General features: G+C 43.1%; 1 protein-coding gene across 4 annotated transcripts in view; it reads right to left on the reverse strand.

The window, feature by feature from the left end:
* The window catches only part of cacna2d2a (calcium channel, voltage-dependent, alpha 2/delta subunit 2a), a 337,274-nt gene that overhangs the window by 64,532 nt on the left and 254,792 nt on the right, over positions 1-17,950 (reverse strand). For all 4 annotated transcript variants that reach the window (XM_053683490.1, XM_053683489.1, XM_017480023.3 and 1 more), the window contains 2 exons: positions 5,579-5,710; positions 4,265-4,322 (listed from right to left, as the gene is read on the reverse strand). In XM_053683490.1, the coding sequence (XP_053539465.1) occupies positions 4,265-4,322; positions 5,579-5,710 (190 nt within the window). The remainder of the gene's footprint in view (positions 1-4,264; positions 4,323-5,578; positions 5,711-17,950) is intronic.

The raw sequence follows: 17,950 nt of genomic DNA on the forward strand, positions 1-17,950 counted from the left end.
ATAATAATAATAATAATAATAATAATATGTTCTGGATTAACTGCTACTTTATAAGGTTCTGAATAATGAGGTTATTCATTTGAACTGAATTTGCAGTGGGATAATTACTACCAGGGCTATTCATGCAGCACCATATTGGAAATATACTACAGGGTGTTCCAAAAGTCTCCATACGTAGGGGACTATGTGACTTCGTAAGTAGATGTACGTGGACGTCCACTTCTCGGTTGGTCCGCGACACTTCCAGCCTTTCTGCATTTGTTCATGTTCTCACTACAGTCTGGTGTGTGATGTGTTTGTCATGCTTCCTGTTAAAGCCCATCGCAACCTTGCGACAGCTTCCCGATCCAGCCATGACAATGATTTCAATACGTTCTTCTGTTCTCAAAGCATTCTTACAGGCTATCTGGAGGAAAGAAAAAAAAAATCGAACGTGAATGAAGTGTTAAAAATTTTGGAAGACATTTGGTAAAAATGTCCGGCGACTTTCGGGACATTTAGATGTTGTCATCTTCTCATTCATAATTTTTGATGAATCTTTTTTTTATTTTTCATTTTTAAACTGTCTCTTGATTTTACATTGTGTTACATTCCCTTCTTCTTCGCATTTTATTGTCCCCTAATTGTATCTGGGGCTTAAATGCAAAGTGCTTGGTGGTCTAGACGCTATTGAGAAAAAAAAAAACTCGTCTCGGATGCGTCTACTCAAGAAAAATCTGGCAGTCTCAGAGGTGTGAACGACACGCAGGTGATTTCTGTAATCTGAAAGGGTTCACAGAACATCAACTCAAGTAGCCGTGTAACCCGACTCTGAATACGAGCAACTTTCCCAGCATGACTTTGATGTAACTTGCCAACTTCGACTCGGTGTACGTGAAGCGTACTCGGTGTTCGGAGCGGATGCGGCTCAGGCGGTAGAGCGGGCTGTCCACTAGTCGTAGGACTGACGGTTCGATTCCCGGCCCACGTGACTCCACATGCAGAAGTGTCCTTGACACTGAATAAGGAATGGGTTGTATTCCAGTATTTGTGTAAAGGTATATATGTCTGTGGATAAGCTGTGAAGATCTAATGGGCTTTATTTACACTTTGTTTATTGCATTAAGAGAGCTGATCTAGGATCACTTCCTCTTAAAGCTGGTTTATACAATAACATTATCGGTGTCTATGCAACCATTTGTAATATCCAAATGGTACTTGACAATATTTTAAGAAGAGTGGTGCTGATCTAGGAGTAGGAGTCTCGAGGGTGGCAGTTCTACACGTGTCACACTCTTTGCAATTCATGATATTCTGTATACATACCCATTGCATTGCCTGCTGCACTATGGGCCTACATTTCGCACCACTATACACATTTAAACTGATGAGAGGGCAATAAAAATCGATCTGAACATCATCTGATTGATAAACATTGTTTTCTCCTGCATATGGCCAAGTGTCTATATACGTTAGAAGACTGTTCCTTTTTCTTTCGCACGTGTGCTCGACTTGTCATGATCCCTCACATCCACGTGGTTGGCTTTAACCATCATTTGAACCCATGCGACAGGAGAAGTCATGCAGAGAGTGTAACACACAGAGACAGTGTGCTGGCCCATAATCACACAAACGTGACCCGACGCGTCCTGACTGGCACCCTGTCACGCCCCTGTCAATCAGCACAGCTGGGCATGGGTTGCTAAGCGACAGTGCAAAAAAGGGCTCTGAAAGGGCAGGGAATATTTTGCAAGGATAACACGAGCTCAGACATAGATCACTGCTCAGGCACACAGGTAGCATCAGACACTAGGTCACACACTGGGGCAGATTATAGGGAACCTTTTTAAATGGCATCAGATGTCCTCATGCCTGAAGCACTAAAGCAATGGATGTCTCATTGACCAGGACATTCAGAATGAAGGGATAAATGCGCTCTAAATCAATACACATATACTGTATTTTGTATGAGGATGTGAACTGTAATTGTTTCTATTATTTTTGTTTTTAGAGCTTTCCAGAAAGGTACACACGGCACCTCGTTGAGACTAGAAGTGTGCATCAGGGGATGCAAACCAAAAAAAAAAAAAGTTGCGCAAGATGTTTTTTTTTTTTTTTCTTTTCATTTGCATACGAGGATATGAATCTCATGGGACATACAAAGCCCATAATGTGCTTTAACACAAGGCTTTCTGCATTCATTCAGGCATCCTCAGTAACTGCCTGGTATCAGGGAGTGAAGTCGGAGGCTGGTGCAAGTGCAGATGTGGTTTGATCGGTGCAACACGAAAACAAACACTAGGAACATGAACATGAATAACACGAAGGAGGCAAACATAGAAACACAAGAACATGAAGCGGACACGACAAACGCAGGACAAGGGCTGCATCCGAATGTCCCTACTACCCTACTATACAGTAGGCCAAAAGCAGTACGCCAAAGGAGCAGAATGTCCGAATTGTCATTATTCATAAAACCGTTGGTGAGAACTATCCTACTGTATATAACAATGACCTTCTGTTTCCACAGAGATCCTGCAGAAGAGATCCAATGAACACTGCGCTATCCCATAAGGCAACGGGACTGGCACGGAAGAGCCGTCAGTATAAAAAAAAATGGCGGACGGCAGCATGTAGGCTCTTTTTAAGTTGTAGGTCACATGACAGTGCCAACATGGCGGATGAAGTACGTCCGGATTGCATTCGTGCCACACATTTAAACTGATCAGTACGAACTGTATCGACGGCCGAGCAGTAGGTACTGAATCGAATGCAACTAGGTACTGTCACAGTACGCGGTTTTGAACGCGGCTACCGAAGACAGCACTTAAAATATCGGTGTTCATTAGCCCTTAATGTGACTCAAGTGCCTGTGATCTCATGACGTGCAGGGGCTGATGGGTCTCATAGTCCTGACACCTGGTAAGGGTTACAATGGTTTTCAATTAGGCTGCTAGTTGGTGTATATTTTGTGAAACAGAACCAACTAAATTTGTTAGAAGAAATCACTGGAACGTACAAATAATAAGAACGATATTAATAGCGAGTGAGATAAAACCATTTTTTTTTTTTTTTAAAACAGTCCTGCATACATCACTAGCTGAGATCACTTATGATCTCCAGTGGTATTCTGTAGCTGAGGAAGTGCGAGAGCCAGACTTGCTAGAACACAGATCATGTTGACAGTGCTGGCATTTCTAGATTTTTATTTCCAGTGTTTGTGGATGCACTGTGATAGTGCCAATACTTAACGAGAAACAAATAAAAATCCTTCCAATTTAGGCCACACCCAGTTTGGTTTTAAATTTGTATACAGGTAAAGATATGGCTATTTGGGAGCACTACACATAGATACAGACTGTGACATTGTTTTACACCCCTAATAATTGAAATAAATCATATTTGTTACAGGAAATGAGCCAAGTACATAAATCATGTGGGATCATGTAGTCATTGTTTCACTTCCAGATTAAAACTTTAAACTGGATTATTTTGAATGCACATGTTAAAAACATACTGAAGTTTTAATGCCACGCCATCTTCAACAAAATGATCTGTTTGGCTTTGGCAGGCTAGCAAATTAAACATAGACACGACTTCTGTTGCCTGTCCTCAGCTGGTGCTAACAGCTTTGTAGAGCTATTTAGGGATTCCTTTTTTTTTCCCCCCCGTGTGAATGCGCAGTGGACAGTCTCATTGAGCAAGAACTTAATTACCCTGTCACAGGAATCCTTGTTAGCACGTTGCTAGCACCCTGCCGCTCTGGGAGACCCAGTCTCGGCCGACTGTGGCCTCTTCCTACAACAGCTAGCTTAGCGAGTCAGCTAGCGTTGTCAAGTGTAAGCACGTTTATTATGACTACGTAGCCACAGGACAAGTGCTGTGCTAATGCTTTCTGACACTCCGAGCTCAAGTTTGTTGGAACGACCGCCTGCGCAAAAACAGTTCTATTGATTTTGTATACAAAGTGTGCGCCTCTGCTATTTCTCGCTTTGTTCGTCTGACCGCGTTTGTCTACATGAGGCAACAGGACAGGAAACGCAAATTGTTTGAACACTCCTGACACATACTGACCCAAGACAGGGAGAAACTGTAAGCAACGGGCTCGGCTGTTAAGGCTAAGCAAGCATGTGAGGTTCCAATTAAGTCGGTAATTTGAGCGCCGCATGCCCGCTTGCCTCTGAGCAGGACATCACCAGTTTCCACACACTGGAAACAATGAGATTGAGGTTTAAATGTCTTTCTTTCCTGTGGTAGAGAGGAGGGTGTGACAAGCTCTACTCACCAAGGCCGTCTCCTCACATCGTACAGGTCAATCTTGTTAGGTGCTCTCCATGGCGTAGCTGATGGACAGAGAAAAAGACAGAAGGAGAGAAACGCAGAGAAAGAGAAAGACAAGATCACGTACGTAATCTGAAAGGGTTCACAGAACATCAACTCAAGTAGCAGCGTAAGCCGACTCTGAATACGAGCAACTTTCCCAGCATGACTTTGATGTAACTTGCCAACTTCGACTACGACTCGGTGTACGTGAAGCTGTTAAACTCTATCGTTTATATTTGTCCCATATCTTTGAGTAAGGATGCTGATCTAGGTTCAGCTCCATTTTACACTGCACTGTCTTATCAGCATCCTTCTGAAAAGTGCAAGTTAACCTGAGAAAGTCTGGTACACTGTAGGTGTATTGATCTGATTTATGTTCATTTTGTGTCTATTTCACTGAGAGTGGTGCTAAGTGTTCAAGTCCACATCGTCTCCCTTTCAAACATTGACGGTTCGATTCCCGGCCCACGTGACTCCACATGCAGAAGTGTCCTTGACACTGAATAAGGAATGGGTTGTATTCCAGTATTTGTGTAAAGGTATATATGTCTGTGGATAAGCTGTGAAGATCTAATGGGCTTTATTTACACTTTTATTGCATTAAGAGAGCTGATCTAGGATCACGTCCTCTTAAAGCTGGTTTATACAATAACATTATCGGTGTCTACGCAACCATTTGTAATATCCAAATGGTACTTTAAGAAGAGTGGCGTCTCGAGGGTGGCGGTTCTACACGCGTCACACTCTCTGCAAATTATTGTAATATATATGTATCGTCTGTTGCACTACAGAGAAAGACAAGATGATGTAGAACTCATGTAATGACTAGTCTTATCAGATATTAAGGTAACGACGCTATTAACTTAAATAACACTTATAGTTTATAGTGTGTCAAAAATACAGTGCTTTTTTTTTTTAAAAACTTGATTCAAGTGGATTAGATGCACTTATTCCCAAAAAGCAAAACCCCAAAGTCTAATTCTAATGTTCCATATGGGTCATTTATGTAAACTAAGCTGGTTTAAGCGAGGTAACGAAGATTTTGAGAGAATTAAAGATTAAAGAGAAACATATTAAAACACCATAATGATTGACTAATCCTTTCACAAAACAGCATGAGAGGATTACTTCCTCTCAGATTCAGGCTGCCAGAGACACTTATTCAGCAGCACCAAATCTATATGGAGTACTAAAATATTGCCTGGCTTGTTGAACTGATGCGTCAGTATGTAGTAATATCTACAGTGGTTCTGACATGAATCCTATTAGGACTCACCTGGGTAGTATCTGGTAACACCGGTGGCACTTCCGAAGACCTGCCAGCGCAGTGAGGGGTCCTCTCTGCTGTTATCTATAAACACCCGCTCCAGCGCCTGCGTCCAGTTCAGCTCGTTCAGGATGGTGGGAGCTGAGAAGGAGAGGCAGAACGAACAAGAAGTCATTATTGTTTTAAGACATTTAAATGCAAAATCTGTTTGAAAGTACAAAAGTTTAAGCAGTTTAGAAATTTGCTTAACTACATCGTAGAACATCCATTCATCCATTTTCTGTATTGTTTATACTACACAGGGTTGCAGGGACCCCAGGGGACGCGAGGCACGGGACACCCTGGATGGGGTGTCAACCCATTGCAGGACACATTTGCACGCTAAGGTCAATTTGGAAATGCCAATCAGCCTATAGTGCGTGTTTGGATACTACTGGGGGAGGAAACTGGAGTACCCAGAGGAAACCCCCACAGCACTGGGAGAACATGCAAACTCCGCACACACATGGGAGAGGTAGGGATCGAACCCCCGACCACAGAGGTGTGAGGCAAACATGCTAACCACTAAACCACCGTGTCCACACCTATTGGAACATACTAGCACTACTCCTACTACTTCTACTCCTCATCCTCCTACTACTACTACTCCTACAACCACCACCACCACCACCACTACTACTCCTCCTCCTACTACTACTACAACCACCACTACTACTACTCCCACCACCACCACTACTACTACTCCTCCTCCTCCTCCTCCTACTACCACCACCACCACCACTACTCCTCCTCCTCCTCCTACTACTACTACAACCACCACTACTACTACTCCCACCACCACCACTACTACTACTCCTCCTCCTCCTCCTCCTACTACCACCACCACCACCACTACTCCTCCTCCTCCTCCTACTACTACTACAACCACCACTACTACTACTCCCACCACCACCACTACTACTACTCCTCCTCCTCCCACCACCACCACTACTACTACTACTCCTCCTCCTCCTCCTCCTACTACCACCACCACTACTCCTCCTCCTCCTCCTACTACTACTACAACCACCACTACTACTACTCCTCCTCCTACTCCTCCTACTACCACCACCACCACCACTACTCCTCCTCCTCCTCCTCCTACTACTACAACCACCACTACTACCACTCCCACCACCACCACTACTACTACTACTCCTCCTCCTACTACCACCACCACCACCACTCCTCCTCCTACTACCACCACCACCACTCCTCCTACTACCACCACCACCACTCCTCCTCCTCCTCCTCCTCCTACTACCACCACCACCACTACTACTCCTCCTCCTACTACTACTACCACCACCACTACTACTACTCCTCCAACTACTACTACCACTACCACCACTACTACTACTCCAACTACTACTACCACCACCACCCCTCCAACTACTACTACCACCACCACCACCACTACTCCAACTACCACCATCACCACTACTCCTCCAACTACTACTACCACCACCACCACCACTACTCCAACTACTACTATCACCACCACCACCACTACTACCACCACCACTCCTCCAACTACTACTACCACCACCACTACCACCACCACCACCCCTACTACCACCACCACCACTACTACTCCTCCAACTACTACTACCACCACCACCACTACTACCACCACTACTCCTCCAACTACTACTACCACCACCACTACCACCACCACCACTACTACTCCTCCAACTACTACTACCACCACCACCACTACTACCACCACTACTCCTCCAACTACTACTACCACCACCACCACCACTACTACTCCTCCAACTACTACTACCACCACCACCACCACCACCACCACCACCACTACTACTCCTCCAACTACTACTACCACCACCACCACTACTACCACCACTACTCCTCCAACTACTACTACCACCACCACCACTACTCCTTCAACTACTACTACCACCACCACTACTCCTCCAACTACTACCACCACCACCACTACTACCACCACCACTCCTCCAACTACTACTACCACCACCACCACTACTCCTCCTCCAACTACTACTACCACCACCACTACTCCTCCAACTACTACTACCACCACCACCACTACTACTCCTACTACTACCACCACCACTACTCCTCCAACTACTACCACCACCACCACTACCACCACCACCACTCCTCCAACTACTACTACCACCACCACCACTACTCCTCCTCCAACTACTACTACCACCACCACTACTCCTCCAACTACTACTGCCACCACCACCACTACTACTCCTACTACTACCACCACCACCACTCCTCCTCCTACTACTCTACTACTACCATCACCACCACCACTACTACTACTCCTCCAACTACTACTACCACCACCACTACTACTACTACTCCTCCAACTACTACTACCACCACCACCACCACTACTACTCCAACTACTACCACCACCACCTCCACCTCCACTCCTCCAACTACTACCACCACCACCACTCCTCCAACTACTACTACCACCACCACCACTACTACTCCTACTACTACCACCACCACCACTACTACTACCACCACCACCACTACTACTCCTCCTCCTACTACCACCACCACCACAACTACTCCTCCTCCTCCTACTCCCACCACCACTACTCCTCCAACTACTACTACCACCACCACCACAACTACTCCCCCTCCTCCTACTCCCACCACCACTACTCCTCCAACTACTACTACCACCACCACCACTACTACTCCTACTACTACCACCACCACCACCACTACTCCTCCTCCTACTACCACCACCACCACCACTACTACTACTCCTCCTCCTACTCCCACCACCACTACTCCTCCAACTACTACTACCACCACCACTACTACCACCACCACCACTACTCCTACTACTACCACCACCACCACTACTACTACCACCACCACCACTACTCCTCCTCCTACTACCACCACCACCACTACTACTCCTCCTACTACTACCACCACCACCACTCATCCAACTACTACCACCACCACTACTACTACTTCTACTCCTCCTACTACTACCACCACCACCACTACTACTCCTACTCCTTCTACTCCTCCTACTACTACCACCACCACCACTACTCCTATTACTACTACTACCCCTACCACCACCACCACCACTACTACTATTACTCCTACTACTACCACCACCACTACTACTCCTATTACTACTATTACTCCTATCACCACCACCACTACAAAAAATAATAATAGTAAAGTCCTCATATTAGATTTGTGGACTAAAATCAACAAAACAATGAAACTATACAGGTTGAGCAATACATTTTATTATGAGGTTTCATCAATAGCATACTAAGAATGATATGGGGCAAAATATTACACACACTTCAGGGCAGATGCTTTTGTGATCTTTTACTGTTTCAAGTCTGTAATGCTCTATTTGGTTCATGCTTGGGTTCGTGTTTCTGCAGAATACCAAAGACTGCAAACAGACCATTTGAAAGCCTTTTGTTATAAGAAACAAACAAACAAAAATAACCCCACTAAACTTGCAGTTCGCTCGTCTTTCCTTTTGTGTAATTTGCATTTTGATTGGACAATATGTGCTCCATCTATCAACTGGGGGAAAGAAGAGTAAATAATCCACCTAGTTCGTGTTCATTACACTCACTACTGTACTTCACATGCTCCTTCTCAATCACTGATGATGACGTGTTACAGATGTGCTCGTGAATGAGGCTGAGCTGTATCAGCCCAAACAGAGATCAACTCTAGGGGGTGTTTCACTCTGTGTAATCACCTGACATTGCCGTCACTGATAAACTGCATGCATCTACAGTCTGGGCTAGAAAGAAATCGGCCCGACCTCGCTTCTTCATACCATTCTGTGTACTTTTCCTACAACCACTGGTTGTGCTGTTGCTAATCAGTCTAGTAAGTAATTGTGCTGAGGACCATTTCAAAAGCAAAAAGACATGAGCACATCTCATAACATTTCGGCCACCATACAACCCTTGGAATAACTGATCATTGCAAAGGTTCAGAGATGTTAAAAATAAAATCTGGATCAATAACATCTCAATCAATTACTGAATCACCGAATTAAAGTGGTTTATTCAGCAGGTTACAGCTGAAAATGCATAAAAAAATTAAATAAAAAGCCCAACAAGCCATTTCACCTCTATTAACCTCCTCCTCCAGCCCAGCTCCAAATCATTTAAAAGGAAGATATTTCTGATTATGGACAAAACCAGACATTTGGCAATGCAAGGCCGTAAAAATGGAAGCAAGAGAACGGCGGAATTCCCAGGGTATCCGAGAGCAACAGCAGTCTAATCAAATGTCAGACATGACCTTGAGCAAGGTGGTACATGAGCCTGGGACAGATGTGAGAACAACCCTTAAAAAGGGTTACGCCCTACTGTCCTGAGATTGCGAGTTTGAATCCTGGTGATACGACGTGTCTTAGCCCGCCCTGTTTATTAGCTGTTGTGTGATAGGGGACACCTAACTGGAGGGTGGGAATTAGCCATGACTAAATTATGGAGAAAATGGGATTGGGGTGTTTAACCGACATACTTCTGGATGCGGTAAAACTTAAGCCAACTGTATGACGTTTCTTGGACATTTTGGACAAAGAATTCATAATCCCACAGAGATTATGACAAAAAAGCAGTGTTTTGACAAAAAAGACAAAAAAGCAGTGTTTTGTGTCGTTTTAGCGAAAATAGTATTAACTGCCGTACATACATTACTTACAGTACTACATTATTGACGATTCTACCGTTTAACACATACAGTGCCATCGGGGGTATTTTGAAGCTCTAGTATCGCGATACTACCGTACTATCAGTATACCAGGCAACCCTACTACCTAGTGCATTATATACTCACTAGTACCTTATATTATATTCTTTAATGCCAGATATTTATACAACTTTCTCTATGTTCATTCTGACAGCTCATCCCGGGCCTAATTGAAAACTACACAGGGAGTCGATAATGATAATGTGTGTTCAGCGGCTGAAAAGTCTGACGTGGGGGGGGGAGTCACATTTCATCGGGTGTCATCATGGTTAGGTGTTATCTAACCCCGACTGCCTCAACAATTAAATCAAAGAAGAATTGAGAAACACCTCCTTTGCTGACCGTCCTTCCCTCCTCTCTTCTCTCTCCCCCTTAATCAGCTACTCATTACTAACCTGATTGCACTCAGTTGTGTGCGTGTGTGTGTGTGTGTAAACTGCGGCACTGATGAGAGCTTTAGCGTATGCCATGTTAGAAGGCGCTCTTTTACCATTTTATTATTGACTTTGTCTTAAACTAAATCTGTCTGTTCAATTCTCCAAGTCAAACATACACAGAGGGAGAGAAGAAGCAAGAGCTTGTGGAAGAGACAGTTAGACATGTTCGTGTGTGCCATGTAGGTCACTAATCAAGAGCTGTACACAGTGCTGCCTTAGAATGAAGCTCACCAGAGCAGACAGAGACATGGCCATAGCGACGAAGAAGCTTAACACAGCGAGACATACAGGCACTGAATGGATAAGAGGAGGAGAGACAGCAGGAGCAGGAGAGACACAGCAGAAAGTAGAACACTGCAGACAGACTTGGAGAACTGAACGGACAGATAGCTTGAAAAGTTTAAGCCAGGGTAAATGATAAGACTGTAAAACAGTGCTTCCAAACCAGCATGCATTAAATCGTCCGATAATGCAGCTCACCCACTGCACTGCGTCAGCTATCATAGTGTTACACGCTAACTCTTCCCCCTGTTATGTGGCAGCATTTCTTTCCAAATCAACTGGCTAGTCTTATTCGTCTTGGGGGGATTTGTTTTGGATTGCACGGTATACTGGTACTACGGCTTCAAAATACGGCCGATGCCACTGTATTGTTCTTTGAACGGTAGTTTCGTCAATACGGTAAGTAATGTTTGTGCGGCAGTTAATACTATTTTCGCTAAAATGACACATCCCATTGCTTCTGCAGAATACACAAAGGTTAGTGACACTTCATTTAACCTTAATTCTTTACCTTACTCTTTAAAGATTGCCTGTTTGCTACCAAGCGAGCTAACGTTATGCTAACCGCTGTGTGTAAATACTAAAATTGGCCATGTTTGATAGTAAGCGAGCTCACGTTTTTTTGGAGTTCGTTCAGTTATTTATTCCTAATGTTGTGTTCATTCGTAGTACTATGAGGACCATTTCCATTTGCCTGATTTCATTGGTCTAGAGAACAATAGATCAAATAAGTGGCACTTTGAATGAGGTGTTTGCTAACTGTATGATTGTTCTTGAGTTCGAAAGCATTGAGAGGAAAATTCAGTTTGTCTGTTTTCATTTATATCCGTGTCATTTCTGAAAATTTGGTTCATTTTATAGAATTGAATTATGAATTAACACAATATCCCGTGGTATCGCGATACTTCCGCTGGTATAGTATCGTAGGATATTTTAGATGGTATCGTGACAACCCTACTTACTAGGTAGGTATGTAGTGTGAGGCAGCATGAGTGTGTCATATCCATACGGTGTAGGTTATTATTTCTGTGTGAGGACAATAATGGATCCCAGGTTGCCTAAGTAATGTAAATAAAAAAAACCCATCAGCAACTAGAAAACAAATCTGTCAAGTAAAAAAACAACAACAACAACAACAAAAAAAACAATACAAAACTTATGGAAAATATTAAGCATTAAAGTTTGTTACAATTATAACTCAGCTTCTCTGTGCTTTCCATTGCTTAAGAAAAGCCTTTGGTGGTTTATGTGCTCCAAATGCATAGCTGTACTGATAATGTTTCTGTTCTGTCTATGGCAGTATAAAATTCTAGGTTCATTCATGTCTGAATGCCTCTGAATAGGGAATTTGTTCACACGCCTAGTTTTCTTTTTGGTCTGAAAAGGAAGTGTGCTTTACTGTTTACTTGTTGTTGTTTTTTTAATGTGTTTAAGAACTGGAAGAAAGGTGTGTAGGTTCATTACTGCTTTATAAATACGAGTACAACAGCTTATGTTGTATTGAGTTAGCTTGATTACGAGGCCAAAATGCAGACTGGAGCCGATGAAGGTTAACAGAGTTGCTTACATAGCTTTACTATGAGCGAGTAAAAAAATTAAACACCAACACAATGGCGCATTTGAGCTCTCTCTCTCTCTGTGTGTGTGTGTCTTTGAGTCAAGGATACTGTGACAGATACCACAGAGTTGTTTGTACTGAACACATGTGGGTATGCAGATACAATACCTCCTCTACTGTCAGTGGACACACACACACAAATGCAGGGCTCTGGCAGGTCATCTACTCAGAAATATGAGGGCTGGGTAGATAAGAAAAGAGGGGCCAAACTGCTCTGATTTATTCGTTGAGGACGCGTCACGACTTTCACCAGACAGATGATAAAAAGAAACGAACCCTCCCCTGAAGAATGGGCCTCAGGCACATCCTTCAGACTGAGAGGGAGAAAGAGAGAGAGAGGGACCTGTGATGGCTTTAAAAGCTAATCCATCAGACACACTCCCTTTGATGCATTTAGGAGCGCCGCTTGTGCTAAACGTTTAGGCCATTATGGAACAGGGCTTGTCGTGGAGAGGAACAGGTTATATGGGCGATTTATGGGCCAGAAAGCTCTGGCAGTGCTTCTGCTCTGCTCTTATTACTCACTGAAGGACAGCATGGCTGCTCTCCAGGGGTCTGATGAGGAGCAGCATTCTGAAACGATGGATGCTTTGTCGAGAGCGTGAACCCAAATGCACTGATCGCTACAGTATTTAGCAACGGACAAGGCACTGACCCAGGTCATTTCTTTTGATTTTACATTAATACTATGCCCAAAAACATGATACATCATATCATCTTCACTATTAGACCAAAAAAAACCAATGTTTTACAGATTAGTTGAATTAATTCAAGTAATAATATATATATATATTTTTTTAATGTGAAAATAAAGTTGAAGGGCGTAGTTGGTAAATTGTTGCCGTATAGCAACAATGTGCAAAGGTGGAAAGTGTCATATAGTCAACAATAATACAAAATATACTAGAGTACAATTCCAATCGCTTTTATTTTTGCCACCTAGTACGCATGTTAAAGTTATATCTTCTAGAGATTTACTCACTCAAAATACAAACTCCAAAAGAAGTTTTGGTCGAAGTATCGTATTAATTCGTTCTCTTGAAACATAAAATTTAGAACATAAGGTGCAACTGCAAAATGTCTGAAATTACAACCGTTTTTCTTACTTCGAATGTGGGAAAAAATGTAAATATGCTATTAGAAAAGCCTAGTGTGCTGTCTTTCGCCCTGTACTCCTGTTCCAATTCATGAATGCACATAAACGGCTCATTTTAGCCGTGCATATCGTCGACAAACGTGTCCGGCGACAAAAGAGGCTGGTGAGGGAAGGACTGTTTATAGCTGCTATAACGTGAGTAAGTGATCATTTGTCTTGAGGACGTCCCATAATACATGTCGTGATCATTTTCGTGATTAGGTCACTGATCATTTTCCTGTAACAGTTCCCATGATGTTTTATTCCTGATCTGTGTTACACCACGGTATACTAACTGGTGCTTTAGAGAGCGACATTTCTGACTGAACATAATCTATAAGTGTTAATCAATAAAGTAAATGCACATGAAGTCTCACACACACACACACACTTATCGAAAAGCTTCAAAAACCACTGTTAGCACACATCACTGACACTCACGTTATCCAAACACAAGCAGCATACTCAGAAGCACGTGATGTAGAGAAGCGATGATGATCCGTCATAGCAGACCATTCATTTCCGATGATGGAGTGTGTGTTATTATCTAGACGCACAGCAGACGCTTGGAAGAACGATGGCCCTACTCTTTCTTAATGCATGCTGCTCATTAGTCGCCTGCTTAAGGGAGACCAAGAATCCCAGCTGAGACTGCCAGATCACACACACACACAAACACACACGCGAACGGATGAGCATGAAACATTCCTACTGATGTCTGATGTCTGGCAGCATGTGTCGACAGTGGTGTCAAATATCATGCTAGAAGTGTACATAGGGACCGGGGTCATCCGGGAGTTGTAGCAGGGAGCACTCTTTCCTCGCATGCAGGTGGGAGTGGGCATTGATATAGGAATAATACTCACAGGACAAAAAGCCTACGTCGATCAACAAGGGCTCCAGCGCTCCAAGGGGCGTTTACTGTCTTCATTCATCTCCTTGTTACATGTTACTCATTTTATATATATATATATATATATATATATATATATATATATATATATATATATATATATATATATATATATACTTCAACCATGAAGATATTGAAGAAAAACTATTTTAGACATTTGACCTTGACGCTGTTTGGATCGATTCCAAACTCGAATCAGTTCCTCTGCTGGTTACAATGATAATTCCTACAAACATTCAACCACATGTTGTTGAGATATGGCACTAGTGAGAATCTCCTTCACAGACGCACAGACACACTGATGGATGGACGTGCGGGCAGACCGATACCAAAAATCAACAGCGATGAAAACTGGTCTTGCGTCCCTGATCACGAAGGTGTATGTAACATCTTTGTATGACAAACATTAAGGAAACTATTAAAGAAAAACTAGTTCAGTGTTTTGTTTTTTGACCTTGCCGTGACCTTGACACTGTTGTCCTGTTTTAGTAGTATTGTACTGTCCTGTGTCGTTAGCACACGTCTGCATGTGCACTTTGTGTAGGATGTGTAGGTCTTATTTAAGTTCTGTGTCGTCTCGTGTGGTTAGTGTGTTGTTTTATGTAGCACCGTGGTCCTGGAGGAACAGTGTTTCGTTCCACTGTGTACTCTACCGGCTGTATATGGCTGAAATGACAATAAAAGCCACTTGACTCGAACTTGTCTGGATCAATTCCAAAATCTAAACGGTTAATCTGCTGGTTACAGTGATGATTCCATATAAATCCTACACACGTTCAACTACTCGTTCTTGAGATACCGTGCTCACGAGAATCTTGAATCTCGACCTATGGCAAAAATCGTAGCTAGCCCAAAAAAAGTAACATCTCTGTATGACGAACAGGAAGACAGCTAATGAAGAGAAACTATTTCAGACATTTGACCTCGCTGTGACTTTGACCCGTATAATTCCATATAAATCCGACAAACATTCGGACACTTGTTCAAAAACGGTCCTGCACACACCTCTATAATCAAGCCTGGATGAGTAAAGCCTGCACACACGGATTATACACTGTGTTACTGCAAATTTACAAAACAACGCAGATGCGAGCTCCGTCAGCTTCCTGTCACATAGTGGTGGAGACGACCTGTGCAGGACGAGAAGTAAACATGTCACGTAAAATACACAACACGGGACAGAGACTTGGCAACTATACAATGGAATATCCGGACTTAAATGGGGACATTAATCAAGGGGGGAATGCAGAACAGGTGAGTGTGATAAACAGTGGAGCAACAGCATGGATGGCCCGAGAAACAGTACAACAAAAGAAGACAAAACGACAAGGAAGAAGATGCCGATGATGAGGTGAAGGTGAAGAAAAGCCTGAAACCCAACAAGAGAAAAGCAGCAGCAGGAGAAGAAGAAAACGGAATAGATCAAGAACAAGGGGTGAACACAGAAGAAGAGGTATCAGTAGAATTAGATGACGAAGAAGAGGAAGAAATATTTTTAATTTAAAAAATGGCACAATAAGCCGTAAACAATTGTAGTAGAATTTGTGAGCTTGGCGGTGAGCGGAGGAGGGCGTTTTTAATTAGCGTGGGCGAGAGTGATAGTGCTACTTCAGTGGCTTTGGGGCGGAACTGAGACAAAGCAAAAGAAGTGGGAGGACGAGGGATTAAAAGCAAAATCTCCATCCCCCCTCACTGAAAATAAAAAAAACAACAAAAAAAACCCCCACATGTGAATCCCCACTGTTCATTCGCTTTCTCCTGTCTGTTTCCATTCCGACATTGGAGGCTAAAGAAAATCTTGTCTGCATTTCGTAGACAGAAACTTCCGTGAGACGTCACATTATCTACATCACTAGCAGCTTCGTAACATCGTGAGAGATCCGTAAAGCAAAACACGACGTTTTTTAACTCTTGTAAATAATCCACGGCTGGGATCCTCCCATCAAACGTTCACTTGCTTTTAAACCTATGACTTTTCAAAACCAGACTCTCTCTCCATCTCTCTCCCTCACTCACTCGCACGCCCGTCAATTAGTTTTCCCTTTAAAATCAGTGTAAGAGCAGCTACCGCCCTCAAAACGGAACACAAAAGGCATTTCTTGTGTGTTTTCCCGTGCTCTGAAGAAAAAAGAAAAACAGGGCAGCCTCATCCTCGAGAAGGTAATCCCTTAATTCAACCGAGGAAAAGCGGCCTTCCGCTGCTTTCATCCACACGCACTTAGTCGTTCCATTTTCCTTTACTATTCGCAATTTCCATCACTAATTCGAGCCACAATACAGACCCCTTACGACAGAGATTTTTTAGATTTACAGACAGGATTTGACATTACAGACAGATTTACATTAGCATACGGTATTCGCCAAGACGAGGACTTTGTGTCAGTGCTGACGCTGAGCTTTACCGAGTTGATTTCGCGTCAAAATGTGTAATCTCGAAAATTAAATTGGAAAAAAAATTACGTTGTTTAATGTGGGTTAAACATCCAGGAAACCACCACTAATCTCTACACCTTTACCTTCATGCTCATGCTATGAATACGCATGAATAATGACTAAAGTGGAAGTGTCACCATCTTTCCCACCATGTTGTTACCCATGGTGTACTACGTTATTACAGATAAAACAACAAAACTGCTCAGTAAAACTGTAGATTTGTAAATGTACAAAATGCAAAACGAGTTCAGTTACTGATTTCCTGTGTAAATGTACGATATTTACTGTAACATTAGCACATAAACAGCAGAGCAATTAATAAGTACAAAACTACAGGGTGTCCCAAAAGTCTCCATACGTAGGGGTGTGTTTGCCACGCCTACCACGTCGGTTGTGACTTCAGTGGATGTTCGTGGACGTCCACTTCTCGGTCGGTCCGCAACACTTCCAGTCTTTCTCAATGTGTTAAGTATGGAATCAGTGTGGTGTGAGATGTGCGCGCCATGTTTCCTCTTAAAGCGCGCATACTCTGGTTTTGAAACGTGTCTAATTTTATTTAAGGTCTCATGCAATAGAGTTACATGCATCCAAGGTCAAAAAACACTTTCATGTGCTCATAATTTAAACTGCAGCATTACCTTTGTTTTCCGCCCCAGAGTCACAAACGACTCGTTCAATGATCCGTTCTAAAGGATTCCTTCTAATCTCCTCCTTTCAGAGCACATACTCTGCTCTGATTGGTCAGAAGTCCCAGTCTGTT

This window comes from Ictalurus punctatus, chromosome 11 (assembly GCF_001660625.3).
Source record: "Ictalurus punctatus breed USDA103 chromosome 11, Coco_2.0, whole genome shotgun sequence".
In the NCBI taxonomy this organism is placed as follows: Eukaryota; Metazoa; Chordata; class Actinopteri; order Siluriformes; family Ictaluridae; genus Ictalurus; species Ictalurus punctatus.